The 19,758-nt window shown below is 42.6% G+C and overlaps 1 protein-coding gene across 2 annotated transcripts in view; it reads right to left on the bottom strand.

Moving 5' to 3' along the window:
* CDYL (chromodomain Y like) overlaps positions 1 to 18,468 on the bottom strand; it is a 184,095-nt gene extending 165,627 nt beyond the window's left edge. For both annotated transcript variants that reach the window (XM_047102187.1, XM_047102189.1), the window contains exon 1: positions 18,226 to 18,468. In XM_047102187.1, coding sequence (XP_046958143.1) covers positions 18,226 to 18,249 — 24 coding nt within the window. In that variant the 5' untranslated portion in view covers positions 18,250 to 18,468. The remainder of the gene's footprint in view (positions 1 to 18,225) is intronic.
* Positions 18,469 to 19,758: the final 1,290 nt, after the last annotated feature.

The raw sequence follows: 19,758 nt of genomic DNA, 5'->3' as shown, positions 1-19,758 counted from the left end.
TAATATATATATTTGAACCCTGACCTAATTATTAAACTCTAACCCCAAATTAAAACTTTTTATGAGATCACAAAAGGAAACCTTCATGATTTTCAAGGATTCATAGAGATCATTCTCTGACCATGATGCACTTCAATTAAAAACCAATAAAGAAAAACATTTTCACCTTTAAAATATTTAATACATTTAAGTACTCAAATACAAACAAAACTCCTTGTGGTTAAAATTTTTAAAATACTTTTTGGCTTTTAAAACATGTGAATAAATATGCTAAATAAAAAAGTTATGTTTTAATAAACACAAGGAGAAATAAAGAGACATAAAATTGAAAAAATAGTTAAGTTAAACTTGTGCGATGTCGCTAAAGCTGTACTATAGGGTCATTTTATAGCCTTCATTAAGGGACAAATGAGCTAAGTGCTCAACTCAATAACACAGGACGAGAATCAGACAATCTAAAGAGGGGAGATGGAAATACAGAGCAAGAAATACAGAAGACAAGATATAAAGAATCAATAAAATTAAAGAGTGGCTCTAAAGGCATATAGTCACAAATCCAGTAAGATTTTTAAAGATCCTAAGAATATTGGGGCGCCTGGGTGGCGCAGTCGGTTAAGCGTCCGACTTCAGCCAGGTCACGATCTCGCGGTCCGTGAGTTCGAGCCCCGCGTCAGGCTCTGGGCTGATGGCTCGGAGCCTGGAGCCTGTTTCCGATTCTGTGTCTCCCTCTCTCTCTGCCCCTCCCCCATTCATGCTGTGTCTCTCTCTGTCCCCAAAATAAATAAACATTAAAAAAAAAAATTAAAAAAAAAAAAGATCCTAAGAATATTCTAACATAAAAAACTTTAGACTACCATTGACTTAATAGAAAGCTTCACCAAGTCAATGGGAGCTAATTTTTAATGGATAATCAAACGGCTCCTCTCCTATCTTAAAAGTCAACAGAGGCCCAGATGACTTTATAGGCAAGTAAACCAAAATCCTCAAAAAAATAAAACAGAAAGTCCAAGATTCTGCAAATGTTTCAGAAAAAAAAAAAAATTAAGTTGGCTACCTCTCTTTCAAGTGACATTTCCGACACTGATTTTGAAAAGAATTTAACAATATACATAAAATAACATACTGTGATTAAGCAGGGTTTATCCCAGAAATGCAAGGATGGTTCAACATCAGAAAATATGTTAATATGCCATATCAAAGTATTAAAAGGAAAGGGGGTAAAGTGACAATCTCTAATAAATTCAGAAAACATATTCAATATAATTCATCAACCACTTATGATTCAAAACTCCTCACAAACTAGAAAAGAACTTTAACTAGATTTTTAAAAAGCATACCTAGCAATTATCTATAGCTTTTAGTGAATAAAATTTTATAGAACTTTTAGAATTAGAAATAAAGTAAGAATACTTGTTATAACTTTTTTATTCAACACTGTACTGGATGGTCCTGGCTAATGTTGTAAAAGAAAAAAAAAAAAACAGGTATGAGCATGAAAAGAAAAAATGTAGTTATCCCTATCTGTACAACATTCTAAAAGAATCTACAAACTTTCAAATAACAAGGTAGTTGAACAAGGTTGTCAGATCTAACAAGCAGACATAAATAGCCATTTTTCTATGCACAAGTATTAACTAATTTAAAAATATAACTTTAAAGAGATTCTATTAACATAGTAGTAAAAACTATGGTTTCTAGCAATAAATCCAAGAAAGTCTGTGCAAAACTTTTTAGACACTCATAACATTACTGAAGAACCAAAAGGTGGGGAGGGACAGACGGAGGGGGAGAGAGATCCAAATGAGGGAACATGCATCCAAGCCCCATGCTCCTGGATCTGGTTCCTTCTTGCCAACTCTGGTAAAGCATTCCAGTTACTGCCCTCCCTCCTGCTTCTGATTCATTCATTTCCCCTTCCTATTATCATCACACAATACACTATAATTTTTCCTACCTTAAAAGCAAACAAACTCAGGGGCCTATCTCACCCTCCTGGTCCCCTTTTCATAAAACTAGTCATAAGAGTTGCCGACAATCATTAATCCCTCCTTCCCCATTCTCTCATGAGCCCCAGCCAGGCTCTCATGCCCGGTCCTCCACCAAAACAGAGGCTGCCAAATGTTACAGTGAATCCTCAGTCCTTAGCTACAGCACAGAATACATGGGGGACATTCCCCCCTTCTTGAAATGCTCTTCAGCTGGCTTCCAGGGCACTTCTCTCTCCTTTCTCCTACTTTCCAAGACACCTCACTTTTCAGTCTCCTTTTACCAAGCCTTTACCTCCTCCAAGGTCAGTACGTATACATACTAACATCTCCCAAAATCATCCCCCACCAAAGCACATGCCCCAGCCTCTAAGCTTGTAGAGCCTATTGCCCCTCAACACCTCCACCTGGACGTCTATACGGCGTCTCAAATTTAACATGTCTAAACTCCAACTCCCATTTATCCACCAGGAGCTCCCAATAAAACCAAAGGTGTGCCTTACTTGGTGACAACTGCCTGAATAAATGGCAAATCCCATTCTTCTAGTTACTCAAGCCTAAAAACCCAGGTTCTATTTTTCTTCCCATTCCCTCACATTCAATGTCCAATCCAGGAGTAAATCCTGATTAGCTCTACCTTCAAAATGCACCCCCCCCAATGCAATCACTGCTCACTACCCGCCCCCCACCCTCCTCCTAGCATCATAACCACCACCATGGCTTCAAACTACCATCATCTTCTGCCTCAGTTATTTTGCCAGCCTACTAGTTAATCTCCCCACTTCCTTCTTGGTCCCTTTACAGTTTATTTATATAGCATCTACCATAACTTTGAAAACTTTTTCATTTGATTACACCATTCCTCCAATGGCTTCCCATCTTAGTAAAAATAAAACTCAACATTTTTAACAGACTTACAAGGAGCCTGCACATTGGGGCACCTGGGTGGCTCAGTCTGAGGTGTCAGACTCGGTTTCAACTCAGGTCTTTTCTCATGGTTTGTGAGTTCGAGGCCTGCATCTGACAGTGCAGAACCTGCTTGGGATTCTCTCTCTCCCTTTCTCTCTGCCCCTCCCCTGCTTGCTCTCTCCCAAAATAAATTAAAAAATAAAAAATAAAAAAGAGCGTGCACGGATCCCACTACCACCCCGACCTCACCTACCATTCTCTCCAACAGTCTTCAGACACAGCAGCCTCCTCGTTGCTGCTCAAACTCACAAAGCACAAGCCAGCCTCAGTGGGGAATTCCTTTGTTTTCAAGTCCCAAGTGTCACCTTATCAATGAGGCTTTCTCTAAAAATTTACATAAAAATGACTCACACTCCAAGCCACTAGAAGTATCCTAATTAGTCTGCTGCCATCATTAGAATATAAATTCCTTGGGGCAGGGACTTTATCTTTTAGGTTCGCTGCTGTATCTCCAGTGCCACAGATTAATCCATACACCCAGTGCAGCATCAATCCCAACCCCAACGTGTAATTCAACAAGACGATTCCAATGTTTAAGTGGAAGAGCACACCACCAAGAAGAGCTAAGAAATTTTTCAGAAAAAGAGAACAAGATAAAGAAAACTGGTAGGGCAGGTTTCTAAGATATATTATAAACCTAAACAGGGTGCCTGGGCAGCTCAGTGGGTTGAACATCCAATTCTTGATTTTGACTCAGGTCATGATCTCATAGCTGTGGGATCAAGTCCCATGTCAGGCTCTGCACAGTGCAGAGCCTGCCTGGGATTCTCTCTCTCCCTCTCTCTCTCTGCTCCTCTCCTGCTCATGCTCACCCATGCTCTCTTGCAAAATAAACATTAAAAAAAAAACCATACTGATTACAACAGTGTGGCATGGTCACGAAAAGACAAATACCAACTGAACAGAAGAAACTGACCCATACATAAAGAAAACTTTATACATGGCTGAGATGGCAAACAAATGGGGGAGAGATGGACTATTTAATAAACTGTGACAACAGATTATCCATATTTTAAAAGCAAATCATATCCCAACTTTATATCATACATAAAAGCAAACTGTAGGTGGACTAAAGTTCATCCTGGGGGAAGAATGTCCTCAACAAGAAACAAAATGGGGAAAATCTGTCTACATTAAAATGTAAAACTTAACATGTAACTATATTACAAATTTAAATTTTTTTAAGAATGAAGACACATCACAGAAGATATGCGCAAGACGTATAACAAAGAAAGCATCCATCACAAAGAACTCCAACACATCAGTAAGAAAAAGGCAAAAGAAACATGGACAAATGAAAAAGGTGTTTAAAATTCTACATTTTTTTCATGTTACCTTCTGTTTTCTATTAAATGGCATGCATATAATTGTTTTTCTATTAAATATAATTGTTTTTATAAAATAATGGTTTTCTGTATAAATCCATTCTTCTAACTGAACTTATGTGTAGGGAGGTCCAGAATAGTGGTCCTCTGTGGTTCACAGAAGTTGATTACAGTGGTAGCACAAAGAACAACGGTTTTTCCCCTCTTAGACTTTCTTCTTCTTTTCTCAGTAAACATACACAGGGCTTTCACACACAAACCACGAGTAAGGTGATGAGACCACGTAAATTCTGAGACTATGAAATTCAAAGGCCCTGTCTGCCAAGCGGATGTCAGCTGGTTCAAGTACTGACTTTAAAATGCCAAACTCTGATTTCAAAGAGGCTGTTAACACAAAACATTCCCAGAACTTTCCTCCTGTCTAGGACTGCCCTCAGACAGTCTTCTGAATATCCTCTGTGGCGCCAAATCTTTACTCCCTGAGGGAGAAATGAATTTTGGAATGAACTAACACAATTCAGGACTGTAAGTCTAGTGAGTTACATTGATGATATGTTCTAAATCAAAAGTGTTGCTCACAAACAATATGAAGCATCCTAATAAAGAAATCCACCATTCAGGCCTCAGGTTTGTTCCCTCTGTATCTCAAGATCCTCAAACTTTGTAATTTCCACATACTAAATCTATTCGACCCTATGGAATCAGTTATACAATGAACAGTGCTATCTATTGGTGACAAAAATTACATGCGGATTTGACACTGTTCCTCTGTTTCTTAGGAATGTTAATGCTTGCCACTGTACGTCAGTCTTTTAAGGATTATATTGGACATGTCTTCTCTCCTTTAATGTACTCTCCAAACATGTTACTTTGCTCTATTTCTTAAAAAAAAAATCACAGGAAATGTCAGATCATCATTGTTTATATTGATCATCTCTGCAGCAACTTTCAAATTCTCTTCCAAAGTGAGCACCTCCATATTTTCTGTGGACAAAATGTTGGACAAATGGACTCTTTGGTCTTTTCTCTGTTTTCATCAATGTGTTGTGCTTCATTATAAATCATTTGTTTAATTTGAAATCTTTGAGGACACTCAAAAATTGCTATCCATGATGGTGCATTAAGTTCATTCTCCCTGCAAATCTGTTTAATCTCATGCAAAGCTTATTCATTTCCTACCCTATAATTAGCCACTCATTTTTAGGTCCATACAGATTTCCAAGCTGCTATGCATGGGAAACCTACTGGCTAACTGTGAAACTGCAGGAAATTAGTTGAGCTTCCCTGTTCTGCTTCCACAAGCTACATCAGAAGATGCCACTGCTTCAGTCACATCTGCTCTATGTTCTGCTTATAATAACCTCAAGTATGGTGACCATGGAAGAAAAGGCAGACTATGGTATTTATTAGGATTCTATCTATCTTTTATCATGGAGCGACCATCATCTGTTAACTTATACTACAAGGAGTTTAAGAAACCCTTTTAACTTCAGTCCTCATAGCAAGGAAAATGGCTTTTTCTTGGTTAAGGTGCAGTGTATATCATATAGACAATAACATCTCCAACAACTTACAGTAAACCCTAAACCACAGAGGTAATGCCTCCCGAACTCTGAGAAGTTTTTATATAGCAGGCTAATGCAAAAGGTCACCTACACATACCTAAATATAGTATTAAGTCATGTTATTAATTGCTCATTAAAATTTATCAAGCAAGATTTTTAAATTTAAGCGATCTTCCCATTTAAAAGGTTTCATCAGTATATTTATAAATTCTCTTGAAGAAAATTTTCAAATGTCACTTTTAACAAACACAAATCATTTCAAGATGTTTACTAGATAATTTTTTGCTAACTTTTGCTAACATATATCCAAAATAGATAAGAGGGGTGAAGAGCAAATCTTTCTATGTGTTTGTTGTTCTTCTGTGTCATTATTGATGTTTTATATATAATAAATAAGCAAAACCCTGACTATATGTCCTAAATTGATAATGATGTACAGCAGGAATGAGAAATCCATTCTCAAATCCAGAGAGAAGTATGCTTGCAAGAAAAGTATGCAAGCAAAGAGTAGCTGAGTTTAGTTTGAAAGTTTACTGTTGTACAAAGGCAGAAGGATTCTATTGTTCACTTGGTTTTTTCATTAAGAACCGGAAGCTAAACTCTTCTGAAAAGTTCGATTCCATATTATATGGAGTGCAGCAGGATGGGGCTCCAAAACAGAGGGGTCAGATGAGAAGAGGGACAGAGAGAGTAGGTAGGTGGTAAAGGCAGCAACTCTCGGTCTCATTTCCCTTGACCCAGAGTTAGAAAAGGCCAAAAATGCAAGAGAGCTAAAGAAAACAAAACAAAACGCAATTTGGGCACAAATCTTAGATCCAGAACTGATCCTACAACAACGTTCAGTGATGGGAGCTTCTGATACACACCTTCCCTCAAAAGCTGAGAAACCACTGCAGTGGCTGTGAAGCCACTCTTTCCCTTCAGGTGGGAGGTCCTGGAGTTTGAACCACCAGAGTTCCTGCCCGCTGGGATTCAGAGAGATGCCTGGAGGCGGGGAGGAACCAGCCCAGAGCTACCCCAGCAATAAGGACTGTGCAAGGGCAAAATGTGAGCACAGCCAGGCCTGCCCACCCCTCCATCACTTCTCTTACTTCCCTTACTACTAAGAAAAGAAGCACAACTGAAAACCAAAAGCGCCTGTGACAAGGTGAGGGTTCTAGCTGACCTCACATCACCCAGGGAATTATGGGAAGCATTTCCACTGATTCAGTGAAAAACATGAGGACATCTCTTCACCCAGGCGAGCAGAGCAGACAGCTGTATGGCAGAAGGACTCTGGAGAAACACTTTTGAGTGGGGGAAGGTGGGGCAAAAGCACACAAAGACGAGAACTTCCATCTTACTTTTAGTTCTCACCTCAATCACCCAGGAGAGTGAGGGGCTCAGGAACACAAAGGGGCATTCCAATCTTCTGCCCACTGCTCCAGAGGAGAAACAAGAATGCTCAAAGCCTTGGTCACATTAGTGTCCTTATTTTCTCCAATGTTTCCTTCTCAAGCCCTAAGGGGAACACTCTTCTTCAAGGGGAGACCTGTTCCACTACAGGAAAGGCTGTTTAAAAGCTTACCAACTTCTAAGGCATGTTGCTCTACTGCAACAGCAATCAGCTGAGACAAGGACTCCGTGGTTTTAGCCTTCCTTCCAGTGGGGTTATGCATAGAAGAGACTGGAATTTTACAATAATCCTTTCCCCCATCCAACCCTCCACTTCATGGTTTTGGTCTTTTTCTCCCCAAGGGGTGCATATTTACTGTACTGTAAAGCTGTCCACTCATGACCACAATCTCTTTTTCTGTTGGTTTCAATCAGGTTCCTGGGCAAGCTGCATGTGTCTGGTCTTAACACTTAAGTCCCTCATGCCAATGTGTACCCATATACCTTGACAAGATCTCATTCCACAGGCTTTTATTTACTTTAAAATATTTATTTAAGAAATCCCTACATCCTATGTGGGACTTGAACTCATGACCCCTAGAGATCAAGAGTCACATGCTCCTCCGACTGAGCCAGCCAGGTGCCCCTCCCTCCACAATCTTTTAAACTCATTCTACATAATCATTGCAACCTCATCATTTTTAAGCAGTCCGAACTTGCAGCTACTTAGGATTGTTTCCCTGAGGAATACATTTTTAGATATGTATCTATCAATTTAATCAAGACATTCTCAAAAAGCTCACTTGTGAGCCGAAGCTAGTGGTGTTGAATGATGGCATATAAAATAATTCTGGAAAAAATCTTACTCACATGTATACTCTGAGGGAAGAGTACTACAAATCATATTCTAGTTAGCACTCTCTGCCACATACACATCTCTCTCCATCCTAGAAATGGTAATAAAATAATCATTTACTTCTGTCTTTGAGCTCAAAAGCTCATCTGCAAATAAGAGGGAAGTCAGAAGATTAAGACAGGGGACCCGTCGCTGGCCAAGAGTTGGAGAGGTGGCTAACCTCCACCTCCGGTGTCTGAGGACTGTCAGAGTCCACCTCTGGACTGCATACAAGAAAAGCAAGGTAAAGAAAATGGCAGTGAGACAGCTACTTGCCGGGCCAGAGCTTTGACCAAGGCAACAATCCAGTATGGAGGCTGGGGTCAAGAGTCAAAACAGGATGAATGAAGCCTCAGCTCAAAGGGGACCTGGCAGAGGGATGGAAAGCAAGTGGAAGGCCCCGGAGCTAGACATGAGAACAAGAACACTCAAGAGGAAAAGAGGAGATGGAAGACAGGAAGTTTTCTAAGGGGTACTGGCCTAGCCCTTGGGTAGGGAGGAGCTGTAAAGCAGACAAGCCCCATTCCACCAGGGACCTCCGAAATGCTCTCATGACTGACTCCAAGAACAGCAAAATCGTTCTTCTAAGTAAAGAATCAGCAGACAGTGGAGATACGAATAGCTAGTGCTGCTTCTCCTGAACACCCAGCAATAAGATGACTTTAGATGGAAAATAAAGATCTTTAAACTTCAGTCGTAAGAATTACTGAAACAAGATTTTAAAACACTTTTTTGATCACTCAATTCAAATATTCCCATTTACATATCACCAAACCAGCTAATAATTCTTTTACCTCACATCATCAAGGAAGATGGCATGAAAAGCCCCCCGCCCTTACTCCCGGGTGCACACACCCAGCAGGAGATCAGGAGTTGTAGGAAGACCATAACTGATGGCTCACCTTCCTGAAACATCAACCTGACTCAAAGTTAAATGGAGAAAAGCTAAGTGTAAGTACTTTTAAGACATTTAATATCAAACCAAAAACTTTTCTATGGCATACACTGTTAACTTCACTAAGGTTTAGGGTAACATGAGAATTCAAAAACAGGCCAAGTTTGCATCAGGGAGTTCAGTTCCCATCTCCATCGCTTTATGAGGCTATCTGATCGCTTTCTTCTGCTGTTAGAATACTTTGGTGGAAACTCTGGAAAACACACCACAAAAATAAACTGAATTTGGGGTGCTAGGGTGGCTCAGTCGGTTAGGCATCTGACTTTGGCTCAGGTCATGATCTCACAGCTCATGGGTTCGAGCACTGCATTGGGCTCTGTGTTGACAGCCTAGAGCCTGGATCCTGCTTCAGATTCTATGTCTCCCTCTCTCTGTCCCTCCTCTGCTTGCACTCTGTCTCCCTCTCTCAAAAATAAATGAACATTAAAAAATAATAATAATAAAAATAAAAATAAACTGAATTTTGTCACTTACATGCCAAAACTCTTTTTAAAATCATGTTTGATAGCTCTTTTCATAAGGATGCCTTTCACATTGCTCTGTGGGGCTCAGGAGCCCCTGCTATCCATGACCTAGAAGTGCCATCATCAGCTCCTCTCAAGAGCAAGCTTATTAATGTCAACTCACATGCCTGTGACAGCCTCTCTCCCTTACCAAATACCTGTTCCCAACATGGTAAGTCAGTGAAGTCCAAGCATATTATGCCTAAAATAAAGGAAAACAGTCTCTAAGAGAGACCCAGAGCCATTCAATGTTTAAGGGGTGTGACACCTTTTTCCAAGCCAAGAAGCCTTTCATTTGGTCCTGGTTCTCACATATTCTAAATAGCTGAGGCTTCCACATTAGTTACATTTTAAAATAAGAAATGCTTCTGTATGCAACTCTGTGTTACCCTGGAATCCTAAACAGTAAACTACTGATGAAAAATGGGTACATTTTAACCAAAGATATTCATTACGTGCAATCAACACTGTTGAGCATTACAATGAACACTGGGAAAATATCAACTTCTTAAAAACTTCACATGGGAGAGCCCATTATAAATGAAAATAAGGCAAAAAATAAAGGCATTTCCTAAATATATTGTGGTTAACTTCTCCAACTGGAGATTATTTTTAGACATCTCGCCCCCTACACAGACACTTCTCACCAACAGCTAAACATAAATACTGTGACAAACATTTCGAAATACTCTTTCTAGGAACACAATTTTCTTCCAAATTATTTGTATTAAATTTAGAAATAATTTTCCTCCAAAACACCATGTAGAATTTTTTTTCCAAACTAGATACCTAAATGCATAATTCTTACATATATGGTATACTTTTAAAAAAAAATGTGACTCCAGTCACTGTAATATTTGTATTTTAGATAAAATCAGCAATTATTGACTGCTTGCCACATTCAAGTCCTCAGATTAAACACTGCAACAAACCAAAAAAAAGCCAACCATTCCAGGGAAAAATATACATGATATTATTTAATACTGAGAGAAAGTAATACTTATGTGCAAATAATTAATAGTGCAAAAGGAAAAAGCCAATTAGTCACTTGGAGGGGAGGATTCCTGCCAGTTGTGAACTGTAACGGAAGTCCTAAATGAGGGAGTGACACCATGGCTGGCAAGCTGGGGTATCCACCAGTTAGCAACTGGAAAAATGGCAACACAAAGGTAGGAAGGGACGGGCTGGGCAGATGTGGACAAAGTAAGTCAACAACCATGTCTTCAGCAGCTCAGACCAAATGAACAGGCCAACCTCAGGTAAAGGAAAGCTAGAGAAGATACGCTTATGTATCAGAAGCTGACAGAACAAAGATGTTGAACATTTTTGCCATAGAAGCAGTAGATGTGTAACTATTTTTGTAACTATTACATCCATTTTCATAAATATGTCCCTTGAAATCTAGTTTATACTTTATTTGCATTTTCAATTGACAAATCGACAAAAGAAACAGATCATATGCAAACCTTATTATTAGAAAGTCTCACAGAGATACATTGATATAAAACTAGAGAACACCAAAGTCAAAGAGAGGATCTTAAAAGCAACCAGAGACAGAAGACAGATCTCCTGTAAAGTGACTACACCTGGACTGACAACAACCTCCTTGAGCATAAGGGGGAAGCCAGAAGACAATGGAATAACACCTTCAAAATGCTTAAAGAAATTGACCAATTAACTGGCTTTATTTAGAAGGTACTCTTCCTAAAATGAAGGCAAAATAAAGACATATCCAGATAATCAAAAAACTAGACTTTTCCACCAATAACTCTTTGCTACAGAAATCTCTGAAGGATATACCTAAAAAAGGGGAAAAAAAAAATAATCCCAGAAGGAAGTTCTATAATATAAGACTGATTGATCAAAGAAACTGGTAAAGATATAAATAAATCTAAACAAATATTGTCTGTATAGAATAATAATGTCCTGGGGTGTCTGGGTGGCTCAGTCGGTTGAGCGTCCAACTTCAGCTCAGCTCATGATCTCACAGCTCATGAGTTTGAGCCCCATGTCGGGCTCTGTGCTGACAGCTCCGAGCCTGGAGCCTGCTTCGGATTCTGTGTCTCCCTCTCTCTCTCTGCCCCTAACCTACTCTCATTCTGTCTCTCTCAAAAACAAATAAACACTAAAAAAAACTTTTTTAATAGAATAATAATGTCCTATTTCATCAGTTTTTTTTAAATGGACAATAATAAACACAGAAATAACAGCATGTAAACAAGTTCAGGGGTGGATCAGAGTTAAAGGATTCTAGAGCCCTTGTACTGTCAGAAGTGAAGCTAGAATATTGCTTAATTTTTTAAACTGAAATACAGTAGACAATGTTATATTAGTTTCAGGTGTACAACAGTGACTGGACAATTCTATACATAATGTTGTGCTCACCACAAGTGTAGCTACGATCTATCACTGTACAATATTACTGCAATACCACTGACTACATTCTCTATGCTGTATCTTTCAGCCTTTTGACTCCTTCATTACATAACTGGAAGCCTGTACCTCCCACTCCCCTTTGGTTTAACTGTAGAGTTCATGTATGGACAATTTTGAGAATAGCCACTTAGAGAAATAGTATATAACTTCGAAACCCAATCAGTGAAGTTTTAATATGGTTTTAGTGTGGACTCCAGCTGAAGCAGAGCGGAGTCTGGCAAAAACGATGTCAGAGTAGTCAATGAAGAGCAATGAAAGTCAAGCCTTAGCTCAAAGATCTCAAGAACAATTTTAATACTTGTTTTGGGTCACAGGTCCCCTTGAGAAACAGATAAAAGCTACTGAGCCTCTCCCTCAGAAAAAGTCTCTATATGAATCATGTGAACAAATTTTCATACAAATGTGAAAGACTTTTCCCAGACTCCCCAAAGAACACAGATCCCCTAAGGCTAAAGAGAATTAAGTTCGTGTGGGAAACAGTAAAGTTAAAAGATCTCCCCATCTCAGAGTTAAAACCACATATGCAGATGAGGAACTAAGTGTAGAAGGAACAGCACAAGGCATAACATTTGGGGGCAGGAGATTCTAGAGGGAAAGGGTCAAGAATGGAAATCATTCCTATAATTCACTCTTTCATTACAGTGTAACTCAACAGTTATGCAACTATTGCAATATTTGAACTTTGGAAAATAATGACCAGAAAAAAATACCTTGTTTTAAAGAAATGTAAGCACCAATCTTAACAACTTGATGGACAAGTAGGCCATACAATGAAGACAGAAAATAGAAATTACAGCACCCTTAGCTAGCTACCTAGTGTTTTTAATATTCCCTTCCTGGAATGAGTCAGTTAATAACCAGCAACAGTTTAAGAGCCTGCAAAAAGGACTAGTGTGGTCCATGTGGAGTTCTTCCTCTGCAAAGGCAGATCCCAACCCCACCCCACCTCAATGTGTGGCTTCGGTGTTAGAAACACATACCGTTGCAATCCCAAGGTTCCTACATCCACCTACATGCTATAAAAAAGCTTTTTGGAAATACAGATTCTGGTCTCCACCCAAACATTGAAAACTACATCCTCATGGTTTGGGCCCAAGAATCTGATTTTAAAAGGGCTCCAGGGGTGCCTCGGTGGCTCAGCTGGTTAAGTGTCCAACTTTGGCTCAGGTCACGATCTCACAGATCATGAGTTTGAGCTCTACATCTGGCTCTGTTCTGACAGTGCGGAGCCTGCTTCGGATCCTTGGTCTCCCTCTCTCTCTCTGACCCCTCCCTGCTCTTTCTCTCTCAACAGTAAATAAATGTTTAAAAAAAGGACCCCAGATTATGCTGTTGCATCTACAAACACACACGATATAAAAACCACTACTCCCCATTCACAAAAATTTGACTCCTATTGGCTTTGTGCATCACAGATATGCCAAAGTGTGAATCAGAACACGGCAAATTAGGTATTACCACAAAAAATATCTCTGGTGGTTAAAATCATTACAGAGCATGAAGAAAAATTCAACAATTCTTAGATATTATAACAAAAACAGAAAAAGACTTACTCTTGTACACAGGAACTGAAAGAAAATTCAGAGGAAAAGCACATGGCAGGTCTCCACATTGTTGTTTAGGCAAATAAATAAATAATATTCTCAGCAATTCACATTCAAGATAGTGTGTTAATTTTCAAAATACACATTTGACTTCACTATCCCACAATCAACTCTAGAAGTCAAACAACTCTTCTTTTTCTTGGTCATTCTTCTAAGAGCCAACACACACACAACAGATGCAGGCTTAGCATCCACGGAACATCTCTTGATCTTTGTGACTTCCATTTTATTTACAGCTGTGCTTCTGGTCAATGGACATAAAATTCTTGTGGTGCACAGGAGAAAGGAGCAATCGCATCCCAAAGTAATAAGAAAAATTCTAAAGACTTACCTTTCCCCCAAATCCTGATTATCCTTCCAAACTAATCAACTTTAAGAAATTTTTATAAGCCAGGTACAACTTCATTCCTAAAAGCTTACTTCCATTTTTGATAGATTGGAATATGCATGTGTTGGAGAAACATTTTCTCAGAAGGCTAGGACTAGCTATAATCTTACTAAAATTTAAATTAGCTATTATAATCATTCTCAAGGGGGGGGGATCCCATATCCACTGAGAAAAAAGGAATTATTAAGATATACACAGAAGGAGATGTGTCTCTATTTTACTACAGTGTTGACTCCTTATTCAGTCCCACATGAACAAAGTCTTATGGTGGTTATTTGACAACTGGATAAATTAAAGTCCTCTTGATCTGTTTTCTTTGGTGATATAATCAATTTTTATTACTGGGATTATATCAATTCCCAAATATCAAAGGAAAACAGGTCTGGTTTCAGGTTTGAGAGTTGGGTGGGTTTTTTTTCTTTAATTAAGAATGGAAGATATGGGGCGCGTGGGTGGCTCAGTTGGTTAAGCATCTGACTTCAGCTCAGGTCGTGATCTTGCGGTCTGTGAGTTCGAGCCCTGCGATGGGCTCTGTGTTGACAGAGCCTGGAGGCTGCTTCAGATTCTTTGTCTCCCTCTCTCCCGCTCCTCCCCTGCTCACGCTCTCTCTCTCTCTCAAAAATGAATAAACATTTAAAAAAAAAGAACGGAAGAAGACAAAGATGTTTCCTAGAATAATACAATCACTTAACACTTGGGTATAGCACTTTATCAACTATAATTGCTTTTACATTCTAATGTCAGGTAAGCTTCACAATCCTCTGAGGTAGTTATCATTGTCCCCATGTTACTGATGAGAAAGTTCAGGAGAGAGAGTTACATAAGACACACAGCTGTTCCCTTCATTATATAGCAAGGAGGAGTGGAACCCAGTCTAGAGCTGGGATTGCAGCTGGAAGGACTTCCATTACTCCACACTCCACCTCCAGGTGCCTCAATCTCAGTTCCAGAGCAGCTGGTCATCTAAAGCACAGGTTAGAAAAAGAAATCCAGCCCACTCACTGCTTTTGTGAAACCCAAGAGCTAAGAATGATTTTTACATTTTTAAGTGGTTGGGGGGGGGGTCAAGAATATTTTATGACATGCAAAAATTACACGAAATTCGAATTTTACTGTCCATAAACAATTTATTGGAAAATAACTCATTCATTTAGGTACTGTCTACCACTGCTTTTGCGCTACAACAGCAGAGCCAAGTAACCACAACAAAGAGTACATGGCATGCAGGGTCTAAAATATCAACTACCTGGTCCCTTACATAAACTTTGTTGACCCCTGATCTAAAGGAAGCTGGTCTTTTTGTGAAAGCTATGAAGTGCTCAGTATGAGTAAGTAAAAAATTTGTCTTTCCTAATCCTAGCTGCTGGAAATACAGGGAATAAATCCATTTTTATCTCCAACAGAAGCTCTTCCAATTTTGTAAGGCTGATGCTCCACCCCACCTTGTTTCCTTATTTTTTATTCACAAACATGGTCACTATAACTATTTTAAACACTTACGAAGAACCTATTGCCACATACCAGGCAACACGCTGAGTCCTGGAGAGCTCATTTCTTTTTAGGTGACAAAACAGAGGCTTAGCAATCAAGTAACTCACCCAAGTTCACATAGCTTCTGCAAACCGGTGCTCTTACTGTATACCATGTTACTTCAAGAAGCAACACTTTGAACTTCCTCCTTTGTCAATGTATCCCTACAGAATTGTAGAATTTGAGACCAAACATGGAACTTCTATTTTGATTTGGGCATAACCGAATAAAACAAGGCAACTAATGATGTCCATGACCTTATTACTAAAATATCTTAGTGTTCTCCCCAGCCTTGTCAAATAGCCTGTTAGACTGTAGTATTTATTTACAATTGCATACTGCCTCACAAGTAATATCGCCTTGATCAAAACAATACAGTTCTCTATCTTTAGAAACAAAACCAGGCCTTAGGGAGGCATGTTAGATCAGTTGAAATAGAACAATAACCATCACTTACTGAGTGTTCACTGTGGGAATTGTAGAGTATGATTTACATTTTTTTTTCATGTAAACTTCACAGTTCTGAAGGTGAGTATTGATCCCAATTTTGCAGATGAGGAAACTGAGCTTTGAAGGTAATTTACCCAAGGTAACAAAGTTGGAATTCAACAACTAGGTTTTCTGACTCCAAATCCAGGCTCTCAACCACTAAACAGAACTTTCACATATCAGCTTTCAATAGTAATACAGACACAGAGTCATAGTGTTGCCTACAAGTAAAGGAAAAGAAGTTAGAAAACTCACCTATCTAAAAAATACTATCATATTTTTTACTCTCCTTTCAACTATACTCCTATAGCTTTTTTTCAAAACTAAAACAAAACCCAGAATCAAAAGGTCAGTTGTGCAAATGTATCATTTCTTTGCAATGTACTTATTTCTTCCCCAATAAATGTTGAAGAAATGAACCATCCTCATACCTTATGCCTATCTCCCTACGGAACTTCCATAGGGCTGACATTCAATGAACATGCAGAATGAATGCAAATTTTGAACAAAATGTTCCTTATAAATGAATTCTGCTAGAAAAGTAGTGACTAGAAAACCTGAAGACATGAATAAACAAAGAAAGAACTAAAGTTAGTTCACAATGCACTAGTGGTAAATGTATTGTCTTCAGGATCATAAGATACAACTTATGTATAAGGTGCTACTCCACCCAAACACCAATTGGAATGACTTAAATGATTAGGTATTTATAACCACAAAAAATAATAAAGAATGAATACACAAACCCAAGCCAGCAAGAAATAATCTAATGTAGAAACCAAAATCCCTCATATGTACTTTCCCAACTGTATGTCAGCCTGGAAGATCTGCATCTATCTTAACTTCTGCTTAGGGACCTTCCCCATGCACACCACTTGCTTTCCTAAAAGGGAAACTTCTTGAGGACAGGGAGATTTTTTTCCCTTTTACACACCCAAATGACCCAAGATAGTATCTTGAATACACTAGGGCACAGCTAATGTGTAAAATGGTGAAGAGAACGGGACGTTTTCAGTGCCAGCTAAGGTACACTGACCACATACAATGTAAGGGAAGGTAACAATCTCACCATTATTTCTACAGATGGCAGCCTCCTCCTGAGAACTTTTGCAGGACACTTGCTTTTAAAAAGCAACAAAAAGTTGCTAGAAGGCTATCTGTTGGCAATAGAGTGCCGTTCTATGCCAAGAGCAGTAAGACACCCAGAAGACACCTCAGAAGGTTCACCTGGTACTTAAGGTTCGTCAAGGGTGCTGGGTCTCTACTTGTTACAGACGCTTACTTAAGCCCCTAAACACCCAGGTCCCTAAACGCATCATAAAGGTGAATCCAGAAGAGTATCCAAAAGTTTTAAGACTCTCATAAAGATGTATTTATAAATACATATAAACAGAAAGTCATTTATCCAAAAGAACAGAAAGCCTTCCAAGCTTCTGTACTCCCAGGAAGTCTACTTTGAAATACGTCAAGAAGTTACACCGAGACATACAAAATATGTCTAAAGATCTAAACAGATAACTCCAAAACTTGAAGTTGAAGCTAGCAAACCCTTCGTTCATAACTTATAGCTCTGATTGTGCCCTTTCTTACTTGCAACGCTGCGGCGCAAATGAATGACGGTGTATCAGCGTTAAATTTAAATTTCCTGGCTCTGGCCACAATGCTAACCTAATTAAAGCATGTGGTCAACGTTTAGCATTTTCGGTGCGTTATTTTGCATCGCTTTGGCTAGCAGCAGAGCCGAGACAGTTGCACTCTTCCTTTCGGCGCCCCACTCCCCAAACCGGAGGCAAAACCCTCTCCAAAACGCTCTATTAAATGGACAGGAAAAACACCCCCGCACCGCCTACAGACCCCGCCAAGCGGTAACAGGGGCTTTACACCCACTGCCCTCGCCAAGAACACTTTGGGCTCAGTCTGAGCAAGTCGCTGGTGTCAGCGCTACTTCCCCACGGCCGGAGCCCCCCCAGGAGCCCGACAACTCCGGGGAGGCCCCCCCCGCCCGCCGGGCCCCTCAGAGCAGCGTGGCTCGGGCTCCCCTCGCACACATTTCCCGTCCAGCAAACTGCGGCCGCGGAGGGGGAGGGGGCGAGGCGGGCGCCCGCGGCGGAGCCGGGCCGTCGGGCTGGACGCGGCCGGGCCGGGGCCGGGGAGGGGCGGCGCGGGGCGGGGGCGGCCCGAGGGTCCGGGAGGGGGAGGGGAGGTACCTCGTACAGCTCCTCGGAAGCCATGGTGGGCGGCGGAGTTGCGGGCGGGCGGGAGGGGCAGGGTCGGGGCGAGGCGCCGCCGCCGCCGGGCGGCCGACACTTTGTTTCAGTTGGGTCCCTGCGTGGCCTGCGCTTCCTGCTCCCGCTCCCGGCGCCGGGAGCTCAGCACGGACGAGCCTCTCACACTCACTGCCAGTGCGGGCCGGCGGCGGCGGCGGCGGGGTTGTGCGCAGGAGCAGCTGCGCAACGCGCCCTCCGCGCCCCGCGCTCACTCCCCGGCGGGCCGGCTCGGGCTCGGGCTCATCGCGCCCCGCCGCGGGGCCGGGCCGGGCTGGGGCGGGCGCGGCGGCGGTGCACGGCGGCGCGGCTGGCTCCGTGGCTCCCCCTCTCCGGTGTAGTGCAAAAAGCTTCCTACTTGCGACCAAAAAACCTGCCCCAGCTACTGAGCATGCCCAGTGCGGCCGCCCGGGCCCGGCGGAGCCGCGCTCCCGCGCTCCGGGTTTTCGGACCGCCCGCGCGGGAGGGGCGGGGAGGCCGGCGGGGCGGGGCGGCAGAGGGGAGCAGTGGGCTCCGCTCCGGGCTGAGGCGGGCGGGCTGCCGCCGAGAGCAAGCCAGCAGGAAGGGGAGGAGCCAGAGAGCGGTGGGCGGGGCCGAGGCGAGGCGTGGGCGGGGCCGCGGGGAGCGGTGGGCGGGGCCCCGACTTCTCCAAGTCCCCTCGCGGGGGGTCGGACCTGGCTGCGGCGCTGTCCGCCTGCCCGCCTCGACGTGGGTGCCGGGACCCGGGCCGGGCGGGACTGAGGGCCTCGAAGGTCGAGGCGACGGCGGCGGTGCACACTGGGGCAGGCACTGGCGGGCCCGAAGTTGGGCAGGGGGCCGTGGGAGCGAGCTTCCCGCGTCCGGAGCCCACTGCCCCGACGGCCGCGGCCGGGTCGCCAAATGCTCGGCCTCCCACAGAGCGCAGAGCTCCCGGCTCCGTGCGCCCAACGCGGACGCCCGTCCGGGGCCAGGCCGGCCCGCAAAGGGCGGGCGGCGTGGCCAGGTGGAACCCCCCCGCCCTAACACGTGCCCGCCTCCCCCTCGGCAGCCGTCAAGACCCGGAGCCCGAACCATGAGCCCCGCCGTGTGGCCCGGAGCGCTCCGGGCACGCTCGCTGGGCGGCAGGCCGGGGGTGGGAGCCGGGGGCGGGAGCCCAGCGGAGTCGAGGGCGGCGCGAGGGCGCGGCTGCCTCCACTCTGCCCGCAGCTTCCCCCACGCCAGGCCTCCCTGTTCCTCTTGGAGCGTCCACCTCCTCGGAAGGGGAGCTGGGAGGAGGGGCCAGAATCTGGGCTCTGGGAGGTCTGGGTTCTAATGGAACGAAGCTGTCAATGGGGGGAACAGCGTGGACGACTAAAACGACAGGCCCTCGCGGTCAGAACAGCTATGGGCTGACACTTCCGACACTTCTTAGGAGAGATGGGCAAAGTGGGGACGGCCCGCCTGGCTAGCTCCCAGGACACACCTGCCGGGAGACTGGACGTGTCTCCATCCGTGCGG

The sequence above is a fragment of the Lynx rufus genome, unplaced genomic scaffold, assembly GCF_022079265.1.
Source record: "Lynx rufus isolate CCGP_SWC_20201006 ecotype Redwood Valley unplaced genomic scaffold, mLynRuf1.p SCAF_6, whole genome shotgun sequence".
Taxonomy (NCBI): Eukaryota; Metazoa; Chordata; class Mammalia; order Carnivora; family Felidae; genus Lynx; species Lynx rufus.
The sequence above is the reverse complement of the archived record's forward strand: the minus strand, read 5'-3'. Positions and strand labels throughout refer to the sequence as shown.